At 39.5% G+C, this 18,684-nt stretch overlaps 1 protein-coding gene across 3 annotated transcripts in view; it reads left to right on the top strand.

The window, feature by feature from the left end:
• The window catches only part of WASp, a 66,107-nt gene extending 49,039 nt beyond the window's left edge, over positions 1 to 17,068 (top strand). The window contains exons 9-11 of one of the 3 annotated variants that reach the window (XM_069838244.1): positions 697 to 789; positions 2,969 to 3,126; positions 16,655 to 17,068. In XM_069838244.1, the coding sequence (XP_069694345.1) occupies positions 697 to 789; positions 2,969 to 3,126; position 16,655 (252 nt within the window). In that variant the 3' untranslated portion in view covers positions 16,656 to 17,068. Of the gene's footprint in view, positions 1 to 696; positions 790 to 2,968; positions 3,128 to 16,654 lie in introns of those variants that run through there. The other 2 variants (XM_069838246.1, XM_069838247.1) reach the window with 2 other exon arrangements.
• Positions 17,069 to 18,684: the final 1,616 nt, after the last annotated feature.

Raw genomic sequence — 18,684 nt, 5'->3', positions numbered from 1 at the left:
ATTACAGACTGACCTTGATCAATTAAGAAATCTGGGAAAATTTGATAGGCCATGTATGTATATTCGAGGAATTGTGTAATTATCTATGGCTAGTACAGTAAAAATTTCTTTCATACTTTTCACACTTACGCATTTTTCTGTGTTGATTTATTTCTATTCTGCATTTTCCGCTTATACGTTTTTTATACTTATATGATAGTATTTTAAACCCCAGCAGTTATAAAACGTCATTTATACGTTCTGAATCAATTTTGCTCGAAATTAGGTTTGTCGTGAAAATGTAAGAATGCGGAAATACATGCCGTGTGCATTGTTAAAATGCAGCCCACTTCGAAATTTGTGGAAATTCGAAGCTGCCTCTGCTGTGCTATGGGATTCCTTACTGCGTATCTTTCTAAACCTAGTTGAGGAGAGAGAGAGGATTGTAAAAGATGGACGGATTGGTGGAGAGAGAATAATTTTTATGCTTAAGATGTGGTCTATTCATCATCACTGAAGTGGAACACTGTATAATGCATATGGCCCATTTGGAGTTTCCTTTAGATTAAGAAACATTTTTTTGAAATTTTATATATTTCTAATGCACCATTGAAGATAAAGTGATTTTGTGTTGGAGAGGTTAAAATCTAAAGTCACATTCGAAAATGTATTCCAGCAAGATGAACGAATATTGAGTGGTATTTTCTTCATTTGCAGCACGTTGAGGTGGAGAGCAAGCGACCTTCCTCTGCCTCTGATTCTCGAGGTGAGCTGCTGGATCAGATTCGTCAAGGAGTCGAACTCAAGTCTGTAAGTTGATCCATGAGTGCAAAGAAATAAGTGATGTAAAATACAGTGAAATCCTCTTGAGACATTAAAAAAAGGTATCTTGTAAATTCAGCTTATTAAGCAGGAAAACTTCTTAAAAGGTGGATCCAGAAAAATTGGTTGTACCATATAATATTTAATCGTTTTTTGTATTGGAAATTATAGTTTATTTATTATTATTATTATTATTATTATTATTATTATTATTATTATTACATTTGTCGTAAATACAAATTTAAATTACCTTATATGCGTGAATACTCCGCGCCATTGAATAATCTGCTCACCCTAATTTTAGGAGAGAAAATTAAAGAAAAAAAAAAAGAGAATAGTGTATGTAGTGAGGGATAAAGGAAGGATTATAGTTCTGACTCCTTTAAAAGAGGTTATTAGAAGAATAGGAAGAAAAAATGTTTTATTTTGTAAAAGAGAGTAGAGTGAAGACCAATAGTTAAATACAAGAAGGATTAGAGTATAATGGTCCTCAACCCTTCCTTCCGCATCTTTGTAAATGTGAACCGGGGAAATTCCAAGGCCGAGTACACAGTAGCATACCTCTAGTGGGAAGAGGTGTGAAATCGGTCAGTGCCTACTACCTACATGGCTAGATTAGATTCAGGTTTCGAACTGAGAACATCAGGATGTCGAAGTGTAAAGTGTTTAAGTTGGAAATAGTACTGATATTAGTACTGTATGTGTAGCAATGTCAGTAGTATAAAAACAGACACTTCGGTTTTAGTGAACCTCTGATATAGTGAACGAAATATGCTGGTCCGTAGAGGTTCACTATAACTGTGTGTATGTGTGTGTGTATATATATATGTATATATATATATATATATATAGAGAGAGAGAGAGAGAGTTTATAACCAATTAACAGAAAAGTTTGTAATGACTATTAACAGTATTGATAGTTTTAATTATAATAACTGGGGCTGGGATTTTGATGACCTATAAATTATAAAAAAAGTCTTAAAACAATGCATTTATGACCTAAAAGTCTTTCAAAAATGCCCTTAAAAATGCTCTAAAAATTGATCTTACATTCTAAAATTGGCTTAGTAGGAAAAAGAGTTATGTGCTACTTAATATTTAGACTAGTAATTAAATTAAATTCTAGTACCAACATTTAAATTTATTTAATTTTACATAATTTTTTCTAAGTGGTACACTTTAATTAATAATTTTATTTGATGTAGTTTCCATGTAGCCCATCACAAGGCCACTCTTATACGGAATTAGGAAGTATAGAGGAGTCTATATTGAAGGGATGGTTGGACTGATCCATTACATAGGATGTACTACGTTAAAAGGGCAATATTTCTGTAGAAAAACGAAGAAAATATTATACAAAATGATGGGTATTAGCCACCGGCGTAGCTCGGTCGGTTAAGGTGCTTTCCTGCCGATCGGAGTTGCACTCGGGTGTGTTCGATTCCTGTTTGGGCTGATAATCTGGTTGGTTTTTCCGAGGTTTTTTCCATCCGTAAGGAAAATGTCAGGTAATCTATGGCGAATCCTCGGCCTCATCTCGCCAAATATATCACTATCACCAACTCCATTGACGCTAAATAACCTCATAGTTGGTACAGCGTCGTTAAATAACCAAGTAAAAAATAAAGGGTATTAATGAACAAAATATGTAGACAAAATGTCAAAGGAAATAAACATTATTTTATATTAATAATGGAGATTTGTGGCCAAAATTAAATGAAAATGCCTCAGAAATGTCCGAATAACACAAAAGATGCTCTTATGAGTTGAAACAGGCAAAAAATGCAAAAAAAAATGCCCTAACAAATATGTCTTAAAACACTCAGTTTATCACATATCATATAAATACTAAAGCGGCTATGTTTCTGGCTTACTAGAAAAAAAGATGCAATTTGATCAAAATCCTAGTCCTAATAATAACTATCGATATTACGAACAACAGTCGAGAGTATTATTGATACTATCGTAAGTGACTCTCGCCCGTCTCTACTTAAAAACCAAACTGATCTGGGGAGAAATTGCTTGCATATATAGGAGAGAAAATCAGGGCGTGATATTTCTTTAGATTCCATAAGCGAAAATTTTGTGAGATAATGCATTCTCATCATTGTGTGAATGAGTTGGTGTCCGATTTACGATTTCTAATTGAGACTTAACTTACTAACAGGTGCAGCCCACACCAAGGCCACCAGCCAACGCAGCACCACAAGACAGTTTGGCCGGGGCACTTGCGAGAGCTCTTGCTGAGCGCTCCCGTGCCATACATTCTGATACTAGTGGCAGCAGCGATGAGGATGAGGAAGAAGATGATGAGTGGGAGGACTAGTAAGTAGCACTGGGTTATCTCTGCCTTGTTCATTTATGAAATCGAAAGTGTGGTAATCTGAGGTGGCCAGGTTCGGAATGTAGGGAATTAGAGAAACGCTTCCATCCAAATATCCTTCAGACATAAGTGGACAATGTTGGCTGTACATTGTCATGTTGCAGAGAGGGTTGCCAGATGTCCCAGATTTTAAAGGACAACAGCATATTGTGAATGCCCAGGACATCAATTGTCCCGTACTTCCAAAGTTTTTGAGCACATATCGTTTGGACCAATGTCCACTAAATACCGCCTGTTTGAAACAGTAAAAGCAGACTGTTTGGACCTTCCATTTTATACATTCTTAGGACTGTCCAAGTCTTTAAAATGTGTCACAAATAAAATAAATAGCTGATCTCTGGACTCTTCCATATTACATGGTAGGCTAAGAAAATGATGTCTTTGAACGACATACATAGGCTTCCTCAGAAGTTGAATATCTTCATGTCCAATGTCTCCCGCAACTCCATTTTCAGGATTTGTTCGGTCTTCTTCTGCTTCACGTTTTACTGTTGTTCACACAGTTTATAGTTTCACTTCATTAAAAAATTCCTTTACACAAACATTTGTATTACACTTACGATTTGTGCATCTGAAATGAATAGTACCACTGTTTAATCGATACACTTCACTCACTTATAGTGTTCTATTAGTCAGCACTGTTTTTCCCCATTTGGTTTTGATGATACATGTTACAGTGCTCAAAAAAAGCATTGCATATTGATGTAATTGCTAACAAAATTGTTACATTTGTTTTTCTTTTAAAAAATTAGCAGTGTAAACAGTACAGAACTGCTTTTTGGTGATGAAAAAAGAAAGCAAACATTAATTTGAAACAAAAATAAAGAAAATTTCTTTGATGGTTTTAATTTAATTTAATTTATTTATTTATTTATTTAATACTTTACACTTGAGCTACACTAGGCATTGCAGCCCGAAAGAGCAGAAGCTCGTGCTCGGGCACAGTTCAGATCAGTTATACAAAATATATAACAAAATTAAGAGAGTTCATTGAGCACAATAACATTAATAAATGGTAAAATACATAAAGCATGTAATAAGAGGGTCTATATACAAATAGAAAATACAAAAGTACATAAATATAAGATATCAATTTTTAACTCAATTAGCTTAAACACTTCAATAATTAATCTGATTTGTTTCTTAAATCTATGTGTGTTAAGTGTACTTAGCTCAGGGTAAGCTCTAATTAATGCATTATATAATTTGGGTCCAAAATTTCTGCTGTGTTTTAATCCAGCAGTTGTGTGGCATTTGGGGTTGAAACACTAGTTCCTGTTAAACATACTTTAGGAACTTATTGGTTCTCCTCGCATTTGCAGGCACCTCTGTACACGGTATGGCATGTTTTCAATTAACCTGTCCAGCACTTCTTGTGGGATATTGTCCCATTCCTCAACAGCGGTCTAGGAGACATCTTGTAGAGTCTGTGGTGAGTTTGGATGGTTGTAGATGGCTCTCTTCAAGCTGGCCGAAGCATTTTCAATGCAGTTCAAGTCTGGAGAATATGGAGGTCATTCCATTCGAGTGATTCTGTGTTGCTCCAGGAATGTGTTCACAGTGTGATGTCGATGAGGTCGTGCATTATTGTCCATCAGTGTGAATTCCTCTCCATAATCAGCAAATGGAGTTATGATGGGTTCTAGGATGTCATCTCTATACTTCTGACTAGTCAGTGTCCCTCAAACTGGCACAAGGGGTGTCCTGCATTTGCACATTATTCCTTCCCCAAAACATGACACATCCTTCTTGTTGATAGTGGTGTTCTCTGATGAAGTTGGAGTGAAGACATTGTTCTTGTCCCCTCCACACACAAATGATATTGTTGTCAGGGTGGAGACTGACACAAAACTCGTCACAAAAGAGCGTTCTGCCTCATTGTTGCCTCGTCCATAAAGAGTGGTTCCTTGCCCAGACAACACAAGCCCCCTTCCAGAAGAGTTGCCTTAAAAGGTCTTCTCGCTCGTAATCTAATTTTATGAAGTCTATTTAGGACCATTTGGGTTGAAACTTGTACCCCCATAGTTGCCCATAGTCCTTGGCACAAACAGGTGGCATTGTGAATAGAGTCCCTTCGTGTTGTAATGTGCAGATATCTGTCTTGTGTAACAGTTGTTTTCCTTCTGCGGCCTATGCCATATTCTTGAGAAATCACTTTGACCCACATGCAGAAGTGCAGCTGTGTCGACCTTTTGCTTTCCCTGCTTCATTATAGTGACTATTCTTCTGTTATCATGCGAAATTTTTGTTCGGGCCATTCTGAAACAAAACAAACCATAAATCAAAACAGACTGAACGTATTATTTACTGACATTTTATGTTCAACTTGAATTGGTAGCATACTGCACTCTATTGGGAGAAATGTGAACTGTCATTACATTCACAACACAACAATATATTTACCAAACAACATACATCTTGGTCACTTTATCCTATGTCTATGTTTCAACAATATGCACAAATTTTTTTGGGCTCTATATGTTCACATTGATATTTATGTGCACATTCTGAGCTGTACTGAGGATCAGCTCGTACTGAGCTCCTATAATCCTATGACTCGACACTAATGTTAGATCTACATTATATGAACTCAGTCATATGGATTAGCCTGGTGTAATGAGCCCAACAGTTCAGGCGACCTCTCTGGTCTTACCCTGATGATGGAATCTGATTGTAGTTCCGAAATGTTCAAAATGTCAAGTTCCAGCACACGGTGGCTTACTCAAAAGCCTAATTCTAATTAGCTCTATGTTATTCCCACGCATTCAGTGTTGCCTACTGGTCCAAACGAGCACCAGTTTTAGTCCAAATATACTGTTCATTGATATTAAAGATTATGGAACCTGGTCCAAACTTCCTGCACCGAAGTATTTCAAATTGTGCTGTGAATGTGATTTCTTTTTCTGCCGCGTGATTTCACTCACAATGCAATTTCTTTACATTTTTGAGTTGGCCAACCTGACATGTGGCACACAGAGCAGTGTTGTCAGGTCGTATGATAATTTTATTATCATTTTGCATGATGATTTCATCTAACAAACAATATGCCATTCTAGTATTAAATATCCGCCCTAAAATACTGTAACTTTTATTTAACAACAATGATGTGTCTTTTATTTCAACAACAACCACACACCTGTCAACAATGGGTATTCCACTCAACACAGCAGTCGTTATTACACTCCACAGAACGACAATGACTATTCATGTGGATTATTGAGAAGAACAACAATGTACTCCTAATCTCAACTAATGTTCACAAAGCACTATTAACAAAACAAAACTGTCAGTCCACAGTTCACAGTTCGTTCGCCTTGGCTACTTCTTCTAGCTCACTCACTCAAGTTCACTGTACGTCGAACCCCAAGCCTTCCAGACACAGTTCACTGTACTTCGAACTCAAGACTTCCAGAGATAGTCCACTGCACTTCTAACCCGAAACTTTCGGACGCGTTGCCTTCGCCTGGATACTATCACAGTTACTCAAGTTCACTGCACCTCGAACTCAGATCCACTGGATACGTCTCCGCTAACTGGCTCGCTCGCAGCTGATTGACTGAACTAAACTGACACCTTGAAGGCTGCTTGCAGTTTATTTATTTAATCACACATTTTCGAATGTACCGTGTCGCGTAGCTTCTGGAACCCGCAACAATCAGTCTCCAGACATTTCCTTACTTCCATCCCCTTCACTCCGCGACGTGACCACCATCTTCTTTCCCCTCTCCGCGCCGCGCCCAACACCCACCGGAGCTCGAGCCTTGCCTCCTGCTCTTCCTTCTCCGCTGGACGCGTGTGTAGACTCCCGAGGCAACGAGAATCTTCCAGCACGGTTGCCAATTGCTCCCTCCTTAGGACTGTTCGTCCTGGACAGTCCCTTGGTAGGCCGCTAGATGGTCCAACATTTGGGTCCTCCAGCTGCTCCCTCCTTATGGTGGTGTCATCCCATCCTGGGCTTGGCTGGGCGGCGATTGCTCGTACTGCGTGGGCGCTCTTGCTCTTCTACTTGACCCTCCAAGGAGAGCCCGCTGACCATGGTTTGGTCTTCGGCATCCATCAGGAACACTTCATCCTGACCAAAACGGAGTATACGGCGCCGAATGTCCACCGTTGCATCAAGTAACCACATGGTGTCGAGTCCCAGGACGACGTCCTCAGTGATGTTGGCGACGAACACCCACATCTCCAGTCTCCTCTTCCCCAATGTCAGATCCAGGAAGACCTCCCTCTGGATGGGCAAGCTCTTGCCTGAAGTGGTACAGAGCTCATATCGACGCAGCGGCGTCCTCCCAGGCAGGCCATGCACGATTTCTGGCCTGGCGATAGTGAGAGTCGCCCCGGTGTCCACCAGTACTTTGCATGGACGGCCTCTTATCCGTCCTTCAGCATTCAGCCCATCGTCGCATCTTCTGTTGACTGGCTTCAGAATTAGCCGAGGGAACGGTGATGACAGCGCTGACGTGCCCCTTCTCGCATCGGCCCCCTCTCTCTCCTGACTGTAGCCAGATCGGTCGCAGTCCCTCCGTAAGTGCCCAGGTTCACCACAGGATCAGCAGGTGGGCGCCCGTCATCTTCACTGCTCCGGTAACTGTTGGCTCTCCTCGACATCGGCCACGTCTCTCTCCTGCCTGTGGTCAGATCGGTCGCAGTCCCTCCTTAAGTGTCCGATCTGCCACAGGACCAGCAGGTGGGCGCTCCTCGTCTCCGTCGGTTGCATCCCTCAACATCGACCGCCATGATGCTCCTAATCCAGTGCGGTGTTGAGACTTCTGCCATCAATTTGGCTGCCTCCATCATGAGGCCGCTGTCAGAGCTTTGTTGATGGTGTGATGCTCAGCCAAAGGAGTTTTTGCCTGATTTCGGGGTTGCGGACTCTGCAGACGAAGGTATATGCCACCTCTCCAGCGACGAAGTTAGGAGGTAGGCCCCTGAGAGCCTTATGGGCCAGTTGTTCCACCACCATCACAAATTCTTGTAGGGACTCCTGTTACTGTTGGACCCTCGTTTTCAGTTGGGTCCTAAATGCTGCCGCAAGTTGGTCACCATAACGTCCCTCCAAGGCCTCCATTATCTCAGCGGCTGTCCCCTTTTCTGGGACGCTGTGAAGAATCTCCAATGCCTGTCCCTGAAGCACGGCCAGCAGCTGAGTAGTTTTCTCTGCTGGCATCCACCCATTGTGCTCAGCGATAGCCTCGAATTGGCACCAGAATATTTCCCAGGGCGTCGTTCCATCGAACTTCGGCATCTTGACGTTCGAATGTCTGGCTGGAGGCGTCGATTCCACAGAGCCACTGTATGGGGTCCTTAATTCTGTGGCCGATTTTTCCACGGTACATCGAACCTCTTCGGCAATTATCTGTTTTTGTTCTCTAGCCTGGCTATCCACTAACGCGAGTATGTGCTTGTTTTCTTCAACATTTTTATCCAGCAACTCACTCGTCTGCTCTTGACGATGCTCGAGAGCGCGAATTTTGCCGTCGAAATGGTCTATGTCCTGTCTCAGTTCGGCCACTGCTATATTTACAGTTGCGAAATTCTCGTTTAGTTTGTCGAAATCGGCTTTAAGTTCATCCTTCACAATGGTAACAATTCCATCCACATGGGCCGAAACGCTACCAATTTGCATAGCAACATCATTTTTAATCTTCGTTTTTACTTCACTTATGTCGTTTTTCACCTCACTAATATCGTTCTTCATGTCTATTTTTACTTCACTTATGTCGCCTTTCACTCCATATATGTCGCTTTTCACTCCACTTATGTCGCTTTTCACTTCACTGATGTGTTTGTTCATGTCTGTGATGGCTTGCAGGATCTGCTGTAGCGTAGGGTTATCCATTATGTTATTACGTCCGTCCACTTCTGACACCACTTGTAACATTTAAACAACAACAATGATGTGAATTTTATTTCAACAACCACCACACACCCGTCAACAATGGGTATTCCACTCAACACAGCAGTCGTTATTGCACTCCACAGGGCGACAATGACTATTCAGTGGATTATTGAGAAGAACAACAATGTACTCCTAATCTCAACTAATGTTCACAAAGCATTATTTACAAAACAGAACTGTCAGTTCTCAGTTCACAGTTCGTTCGCCTTGGCTAGTTCATCTAGCTCACTCAAGTTCACTGTACGTCGAACCCCAAGCCTTCCAGACACAGTTCACTGTACTTCGAACCCAAGACTTCCAGAGACAGTCCACTGCACTTCTAACGCAAGATTTCCGGACGCTGCCACAGTTACTCAAGTTCACTGCATCTCGAACTCAGATCCACTGGATACGTCTCCGCTAACTAGCTTGCTCGCAGGTGACTGGCTGAACTAAACTGACACCTTGAAGGCTGCTCGCGGTTTATTTATTTAATCACATGTTCTCGAATGTAGTGTGTCGCGTAGCTTCTGGAACCCGCAACAGTTGGTCTCCAGACATTTCCTTACTTCCGTCCCCTTCGCTCTGCGACTGGACTGCCATCTTCTTTTCCCTCTCTGCGCCTCGCCCAGTGCCCACCGGAGCTTGAGTCTCGCCTCCCTCTTCACCGGACACGTGTGTAGACTCTTGATGCAACGAGAATCTTCCAGCAGAGTTGCCACAATATGATAATTTCGGGTCAACTTTTCACATTGTAATAAATAAATTTTTAAAATTATTTTGTGTTATCTCACACTGCTTGGTGACACCAGGTTCATAAGGTTACTCAAAATTTAATTTCAACAAATTGATAGGGGCTTTAACTGCCAGTGTTTAAATTTAAAATGACGGGCAGTTGTAAGGGGAAAGATTTGAAAGTGGGCAAGTGGTTCACTTTGCAGTAGTGTGGCGAAGGTGTGAATTCTAGACCTCCGCAAACATTAATTTGTTGTAATCTGTAACTCAAGTCGAACTTATTATTTCTTGTGTGCAGTGAAAAGGAATAATTAATGCATAATATAGGCCTGTAATAAATTATGCTGCTGTAGATGGTGATGGTGGTGATATTTAAAATTTTATTTTTGTAGTTTTATATTTCTGAGTTACTGAGTTTGGTAGAATTTTCTCTCTGAAGTTAAAATAATGTAAGTTGATCAGCAAAAGATTCTGTAATATTGACTGTAAAAATTAGTTTCAGAGTAGAATAACTCTTCTCGGGTTCTCAGCCAGGTGAGTTGGAGATCAGCTTCCAAGCTTTCGACGGCTAGCTCTGCCATCTTCTTCAGGGAATGAAGAAGATCTCAGCTAGCCGTCGAAAGCTTGGAAGCTGATCTCCAACTCACCTGACTGAGAACCCGAGAACAGTTATTCTACATCAAATGCCGGGAAAACCTCAAGTCATACATAGTTTCATAGTTCATAGTGTTGTTGAAAAACAAAAGTGTAGAATGCTGTTATCTGTAATGAAAGTTAAGATTAATGAGATATGAATGCAAAAATTAAAATGTACATTTCTATATTGTGTTAATGAATATTTAAAAAGAAGGCTTTTATTTGAATGAATTGCTGGTGAAATTATTAATTGCGATGAATTTGTTACCGACATCATATTTGTAGGATGCAAGCTCTTTCAAACGCATCTGTCCCTTATTTTGACTAAAGATATCTGGCAACCCTGATTGTAGAACAGTGAACTTTCAATTTACGGTTTCCCAAAGTTCATTCCAAGACTGAGGGCACTGTTCTGGGAAGCATTGTAGGAATGATTCTGCACATATTGTTGTGACAAGCCCTGCTGCAACCAAATTGTAAGTCATATTGATGGCATTGCTAAATGAAATGAAGGTACTGATCACCTGCCAGGGTGTCGTCATAGAAGTGCTGCCCAATGATGTGATCTACCTGTATCTTAGCCCACTGGGCTTAACACGGATGTCTCATCCACTGAGAGTTGAACTCCAGTAGTGAGTGAGTAGTTTTTTATTTAATGACACTTTGAACTACAGAGGTTATTAATTAGTGTCACAATTTGAAATTGGCTAGAAATGGCCGACAAAATTTTCCTGGGCCCCTCTATCAGCTCATTTGGCTGAGCAACCAGTTATGGACTGGAAAAATCATGTAATAACACCAATATTACTGAACACTGGTAACTTTGGGTCCAATTCCTGTAGGTTCAGGTCCGAATTTAGCTCCAAATGCTCTCCACATATACTAAATTCTGATAAAAGCCTCAAGCTCCTCCACAGCCATGGACCAACAGTCATCCTTCATCTGTCCACGAACTTTGGTTTCAGTACATTTCTTGATATATTTTAGAGTTTGGCAATCTATTATTAGTTTCCATGCACTCAAAACTCAGTCATCAGTTATATGACTCTTGGCATGGAGTGTTGGCCCAGTTCTTTTTAGAATATTTTAGAAGGCTTGTTTTTCAGAGTTTGTATTGCCAGTTTTCACAACTTTCCATTCAGTGCCACCCTGAACTATGATTATCGACCTTAGAACCAAAAACTGAGCATAGGTCCTACCTCTACCTTGACGATGATGTCTGCCTCCACGTGCTGAAGCTGAAATAATAATTGGAACTCTTGAATTATTTGCATAATTACTACTAAAACCATCACAAACTGCAGCAGATGTGTTATGAAATGTGGACGGCCATTGAGTCTAGGAGTTTGGTATCTTGCTTATCAACAGTGTCTTGCAGTCCTGAACAACTTTATCATTATATGAAACATAAAATATTAAAAATTAGATCACTATATTGTAACTTTTATAAAACAATAATGCGACTTTCATTTACCCATCAACAATGGGTATTCCACTCAACACAGCAACATAGTAATCGTTATTGCACTCCACCAAACGACAATGACAATTCACGTGTATTATTGAGAAGAACAACAATGTACTCCTAATTTCAACTAATGTTCCCAAAGCACTACGTACAAAACAAAACTGTCAGTTCACAGTTCGTTTGCCTTGGCTAGTTCTTCTAGCTCACTCACTCAAGTTCATGGTACAGCGAACCCCAAGCCTTCCAGATATAGTTCACTGCACTTCGAACCCAAGACTTCCAGTAAAGTTCACTGCACTTCGAACCCAAGACTGGATGCTGCTGGGCCTACTCAAGTTCACTGCACATCGAACTCAGGTTCACCTCCAAGGCTTGAAGACTAGCTAGCTCTCTCACAGCTGACAAACTAACTGACTGACTTTGAAGGCTGCTCGTGCTTTTATTTATTTATTTAATCACACGTTCCCAAATCTTCTGAGTCGCGAAGCCTCTGGAACCTGCAACAATCGGTCTCCAGACATTTCCTTACTTCGTCGCGAACTCTGTGCCGGGACCGCAGTCTTCTTTCCCCGCGCCATGCTGAAGTGTCCACCGAAGCTCGAGTTCTGCTTCCCCGCGCCTTCCTTCTCCCCAGACGTGCGCGAAACTCCTCGACGGCGCCAGGCACGACTAGAATGTTCGGCCTGCCACCACAATATTATCAATGCATGAATAATGTTTAAAGGTATAATTTTGTATACAACAGATAGGCTAATAAAATATTGTTACTTGCTGGTATTTGTTGATGACACATCATTTTCAGTGTCTCATGATGAACTAACAGTGCTGCGGCTTGGACAATAAACTAAATTTGTCATTGTCATTCTTATCCTCGAATTCATTTTTGGAGGTTTCCTGGATAGGAGTCACTATTGATTTTCGTGTACTTTGCCAATGAGCCATTTATACGTGGTACAGTCATTAAGTTCTGACACTGATGCCTGAAGGGTAGGCACCCACAAGAATCTGGATGTCTCAGAAGATGCCGTGTGATATGGCGTACACTTAAACAGATCGACATCCTCCCTCAATATAGTCGCCGTTGGCCGCTATGCACGTCTGCCAACGTTGGTGTAGCTGCTGGAAGCACTGCTGAAAGATGTTGGCAGGAAGATGCTGTACGGCTTCTCTTGTGGCAGTCATGACCTTTTCGGCTGCATAAAAATTACGCCCACGTAGGATTGATTTCTTGAGGGGAAAGAGAAAAAAAAATCGCATGGTGCGAGATCAGGTGAGTACGGAGGGTGTGGCAAAACAGCGACCTGTTGCCTTGCAAGTTCCTCTTGGACAAGGATGGAGCGATGTGCAGGGGCGTTGATGTGTAGCAACAGCCAATTCTTCCTATGCCAAAGCTCAGGACGCTTACGACGAATTGAATTGCGTAAACGGCCAAGAATCTCTTTGTAGAGGATCTTATCTACAGTTGCACCTTGTGGGATGAATTCTATGTGAACAATTCCATTTGAATAAAAAAAAAACTGTTAAAGCATCACCTTGCCTTTTGACCTGTCTTGTTGCGGATTTTTCTGTCGTGGAAATAATGGCGTTTTACAGGTGGTGGATTGTCACTTCATTTGCGGATCGTAAAGGAAACACCATATTTCGTCTCCAGTTATGATCGGTTATAGCAGTTTCGCCTAATTTCTGACAGAACGTGACGTTTGCCAGTTGCTCAAACTGCAACATACTCGAGTTCTGACGCGCGCATTCAAATCACCGTCACAACAATGACTGTAGTTCTGCTTACACTATATGCACGTAACTGTATGATGCTGGGACGAGAGACTAACTGACAAGGTACCATATCACGGCGCCACCTATCCGTTCTAGTGCACCGCCACTATGCCCTCAGTCTCAGAACTTAATGAATGTACCACGTATTATTTTATGCAAATTATATAATCCAATGAACAATACATTCAATTATAATTGTAATGTTTAGAACGGCAAGAAATTTATTTATATGTGACATTTTTTATATCCACACAATTCACCACAAAGAGCTCCTCTGACCAAGTTAGAGATGGATTGCTTTACTTAGCAATGGTCTCAGACCCTCTAGCTATATGAAATATTTAGGAAAATAAACTGGAAAAACAAAGAGAGATGCTTTGCAATACACATCATTAGTCCACAAGAAAGTTTAAAGTCGAACGGCATGTATGCAATAAGTTCATAATGAACTATAAGAATGGGACAGATATGTCCCATCCATCGTTCTGTAGTAGTGAATATATAATGACTCAATTACTTAAGGCAGGATGTTCAAATTTACATAGGTGGAAGATGTCTTTAAATAATGAAAACTCTTAGAGCCAGACAGAATACAACAGACACGAATTCATTCCATCTGCATGTAGTTGATTTTCGAAATGGGGCATAGGTAATACTTGTCCCATTCGACGTTCTAGTGTTAATGCTGAGGTATGATAAAATATGTACTTACATGATCAACAAAAACCATGTTATCATATTCAGGAAAATAGAAAGGGGTTTAATTTAACTCAAGTTTGTGACATATATGACATATCTTAGAAAACCCCGTGGCGTCATGGTCTAAGGCATCCTGCCTAGGACTCATGTTATGGAATGCGTGCTGGTTCGAATCCGTATGGGGGAATAAATTTTCTCATGAAATGTTGGCCAGTGTATGGGACTGGTGCCCACCCAGCATCGTGATGCATTTGGGGAGCTACGTTAGATGAAATCCAGTTGCGAAAACCTACTATAATGGCAGGGAGGATCATCGTGCTAACCACACGATGATCGTTCACCTCTGCTTTGGCATGTGAATGTGAGGCCAGCCACCGGCTGTTCATTCTGGGCCCTTCATGGGCTGTGTTGCCACGGATTATTATTGTTATTATCATCATCTTCATCATCATCATCATCATCATCTTAGAAATCCGAGCCCTAATCATCACTAAGGTGCTATATTGATTGCTTCACATGGTGCACCAAGGGAAATGCTATGGCGGCAATTATGACGTTACTTTTAGAGGACAACATTAGGTAAATAATGATAAATCAGTACCCACCTTCTTCTTCTGGCATTACAGCTCTGGGTGAGCTTTAGCCTGCTTCACGACGCTCCTCCATTTCCCTTGGTCTAATGCAGTGTTCCTCCATCCTCTAACATTCAGAATTCTCAAGTCTGTTTCGACTCCGTCCTTCCAACGGTTACGTGGTCTACCTTTTAGTCGCCTTCCCTTCATGCTCGACTTATAAATGCGCTTAGGCATTCGATCTTCTGCCATTCTCTCCACATGCCCAATCCATGTCCTCATTCTCAAGGATTTCGTTGATTTCATGATTTGTTCTTATTCGCCAAAAACCTTGTTCGTAGACTGGTCCATAGATCCTTCTTACTATTTTCCTTTCAAAAATTCTAAATCTATTTGTATCACTAGTTGATATATTCCATGTCTCGGCACCATAAGTTACCACAGGTCTAATAAGAGTTTTGTATATTTTCAGCTTAGTGTTTCTTGACAGAAAGCGTGACTTCATGAGCTTGATTTTGGCATAGTAAGCCCTATTGCCAGCCATTATTCGATGTTGTATCTCGCTGTTACCTTTGTTACAATTGTTAACATCTGTACCAAGGTACACAAATCTTTCAACCATTTCAAAATTATCAGTACCCACCAGTGGAAGAAAAAATACCATATATATGTGAATACTCTGCGCCATTGAATAATCCACGCACCCAAATTTTATGAGAGAAAATTAAAAAAGAAAAAGAGAAGAAAAATTGCTTGTAATTTGTGTTTCAAATAATGCGCTTACTCCAGTTTTTCTTTGCTAAATTCCAGAAAAGAATATGCGCAGAGTATTTGCATATATATGGTATTTTTTTATTTTATTGGGTTATTTTACGATGTTGTATCAACATCTCAGGTTATTTAGTGTCTGAATGATATGAAGGTGATAATGCTGGTGAAATGAGTCCAGGGTCCAACACCGATAGTTACCCAGCATTTTCTCGTATTGGGTTGAGGGAAAACCCTGGAAAAAACCTCAACCAAGTAACTTGCCCTGACCGGGATTCGAATATACGTTATTACTGAACAATAAAAAGTTAATGCCAAGTAAAAATGTGGACACATGGAAACTAGCACACTAATCTGTGGTATTATTCATTTTAATAGATGTTTCTGTTGCAGAGTAATCAAGCAGCACAGTGACGTCACATTTGCAAAAAGATAATTTTATGTAGGTTACTGTCTTTTGCAATGTTCATTAACATGTGTGAAGTGTTAATAAATGTTCACTTGTTCATATAAGATTAGTTCGTTGAATTGTGTATGTTAGTGTAGTATGTTAGCTGTTGTTCTTTCTTTCCATAACATGTGTTAATAGAGAAGTTTTCGTGTAGTTGATAAAGTCATAAGGATCCTAGTTCATTAACATAGGAATCATCACAGCTAGGTAACATAAACTCGTTCAAATAGAATTAAACTACCTTTGTGGAACTATGTCAGTGCAAGTAAACAATATAACTAGAACAGTCTTACAAAATATGGGGAAATTATTACTTTCAAACTTCAGGCCATAAATTTTCGTTTTTCTCTCGATCATGAAAGAAAAACTTTTTATTATTTGAATCATGAACTTGACTCATGTTATTGAACAATGTAAAGGTCAGGAGAAAAGTGGAACTTGAGGAGCTATTTTGTTAAATCTATATATTTGTTTTACTCTACTTTTACAGGAAGTGCAAAGAAGAATGCTGCCACAATGCACGGGTTGGTTGGAGCATATGACAGGCCCTTGTTGACAATTCACGACTTGCATTTTTTTTAAATTAAGAGAAACTATGTTTATATTCGGAATTTCAAATATTTAGTTAGTGATAATAACAAAGACGTATTCGTCAATCTATCGATATTTAGATACTTCTCCTTCCTAGAATAACAAATTAACAGGGTTGATGAAATCGATTGGACAGAAATACAGTATAAAAATTAAAATTTACCAATTTAATCTGGAGATGGAAAATGAAAACTGCTGAAATACAAAGATAAATTCGAACAGCTATAAAGAACTTTACAAAATTTATATCAGTACTAGACTACTGACTTAACAGCCCCTAAAATCAGTAGCTCTTAACATATAACTGAAAATTCAATAAATGTCATATAAATAATAATAATAATAATAATAATAATAATAATAATAATAATAATAATAATAATAATAATAATAATAATAATTTATTTAACCTGGCAGAGTTAAGGCCATACGGCCTTCTCTAACACTCAACCACAAAATAAGAAAATAAATTTTCAAGGAAATTAAACACATCTGAATAGGATGGTTAAATGTATGAGTGTAAAAAAGCTATGAGAACTATCTAAAAAATGGCCTAATAACTAGTCATCTTGCGAATTCTAAATGAGGCAATAGAGCTAGTGAACAGCTTCGTATAATTGGGATGTATTATAACCAGTAACATGAGCTGCAGGCAGGAAATCAAGAGGAAAATAGCAATGGCAAAGGAAGAGACTAGTGCTTTGTGTGGAGTGTGGCATTGTATGGGACAGAAACATGGACATTACAACAAAATGAAGAGAAATGAATAGAAGCATTTCAAATGTGGATATGGAGAAGAATGGAGGTGTGAAGTGGACAGACAGCGTAAGAAGTGAAGTTTTGTTGGAAAGAGTGGATGGAGAAAGAATGATGCTGAAAATGATCAGAAAGAGAAAAAGGAATTGGTTGGGTCACTGGCTGAGAAGAAACTGTCTATTGAAGGATGCACTGGAAAAATTGGTGAATGTGAGAAGAGTTCGGGGCAGAAGAAGATATCAGATGATAGACATTGAGATATGTGGATCATATGCGGAGACTAAAAGGAAGGCAGAAAATAGGAAAGATTGGAGAATGCTGAGTTTGCAGTGAGAGACCTGCCCATGGGCAGAACATTTATGTATATATGTATGTATGTAATGAGGTTTCAGCAAGAATTTCTCAACAGCCCATTGGGTACTACTATATTTAATATGAAATACGAGTATCAAAGAATCTTTGCTGAAGAAAGAAACAGTAACATTCTTTGTGGATTTTAAAAACGCCGTTGATGAGGTTTGGAGATGACAACTTATCCATAAAATGTTATCAATTGGCATCCATGGGCATTATGATAAATTGGTTTGTTGACGTCTCTCTTCAAGCAAATTTGCCACAATTGGAGCAATGCACACTCCTCATGGAAGTTATCAACGAGCAATATTAAAATTCTGTACTCCTCAATATATACATTAATAGCTTATCACTTAATATAACTTCTACATTGGATGAAGAACTAAGATTCTTTGCTGATGATGTGATCATCTAGTTCTCAAAGAAAAACTCTCCAAAAGAAAGTAATTGCAAATTAATGAAGACTATAAACTCAGAAACAGTTGAAAGAAGATATCCTTAGGTAAAATAGGGAACTTATCGCAAATATAATTGCCCAGCTTAATATTTTATACAGACCACATACCAGTGAGAAAATAGTAATTCTATAAGATTCCAAGGCAACACTACAGAGTATATTAAATAACAGAATATCAGATAATTTGCAAAAAAAAAAAAAAAAAAAAAAAAACTTACAAAATCATTGAAACAAATAAAGAAATCATTTTTCAGTGGGTGCCATCCAACATGGGTTTAGGAAATAAAATAGCTGATGAATTAGCTAAAAGAGGTACTCAGGTTAAAACAAAGCCTGTTTTCAATATAAAAATCTCAGCAAAA

The sequence above is a fragment of the Periplaneta americana genome, chromosome 10 (assembly GCF_040183065.1).
Source record: "Periplaneta americana isolate PAMFEO1 chromosome 10, P.americana_PAMFEO1_priV1, whole genome shotgun sequence".
Lineage (NCBI taxonomy): Eukaryota > Metazoa > Arthropoda > Insecta > Blattodea > Blattidae > Periplaneta > Periplaneta americana.
The sequence above is the reverse complement of the archived record's forward strand: the minus strand, read 5'-3'. Positions and strand labels throughout refer to the sequence as shown.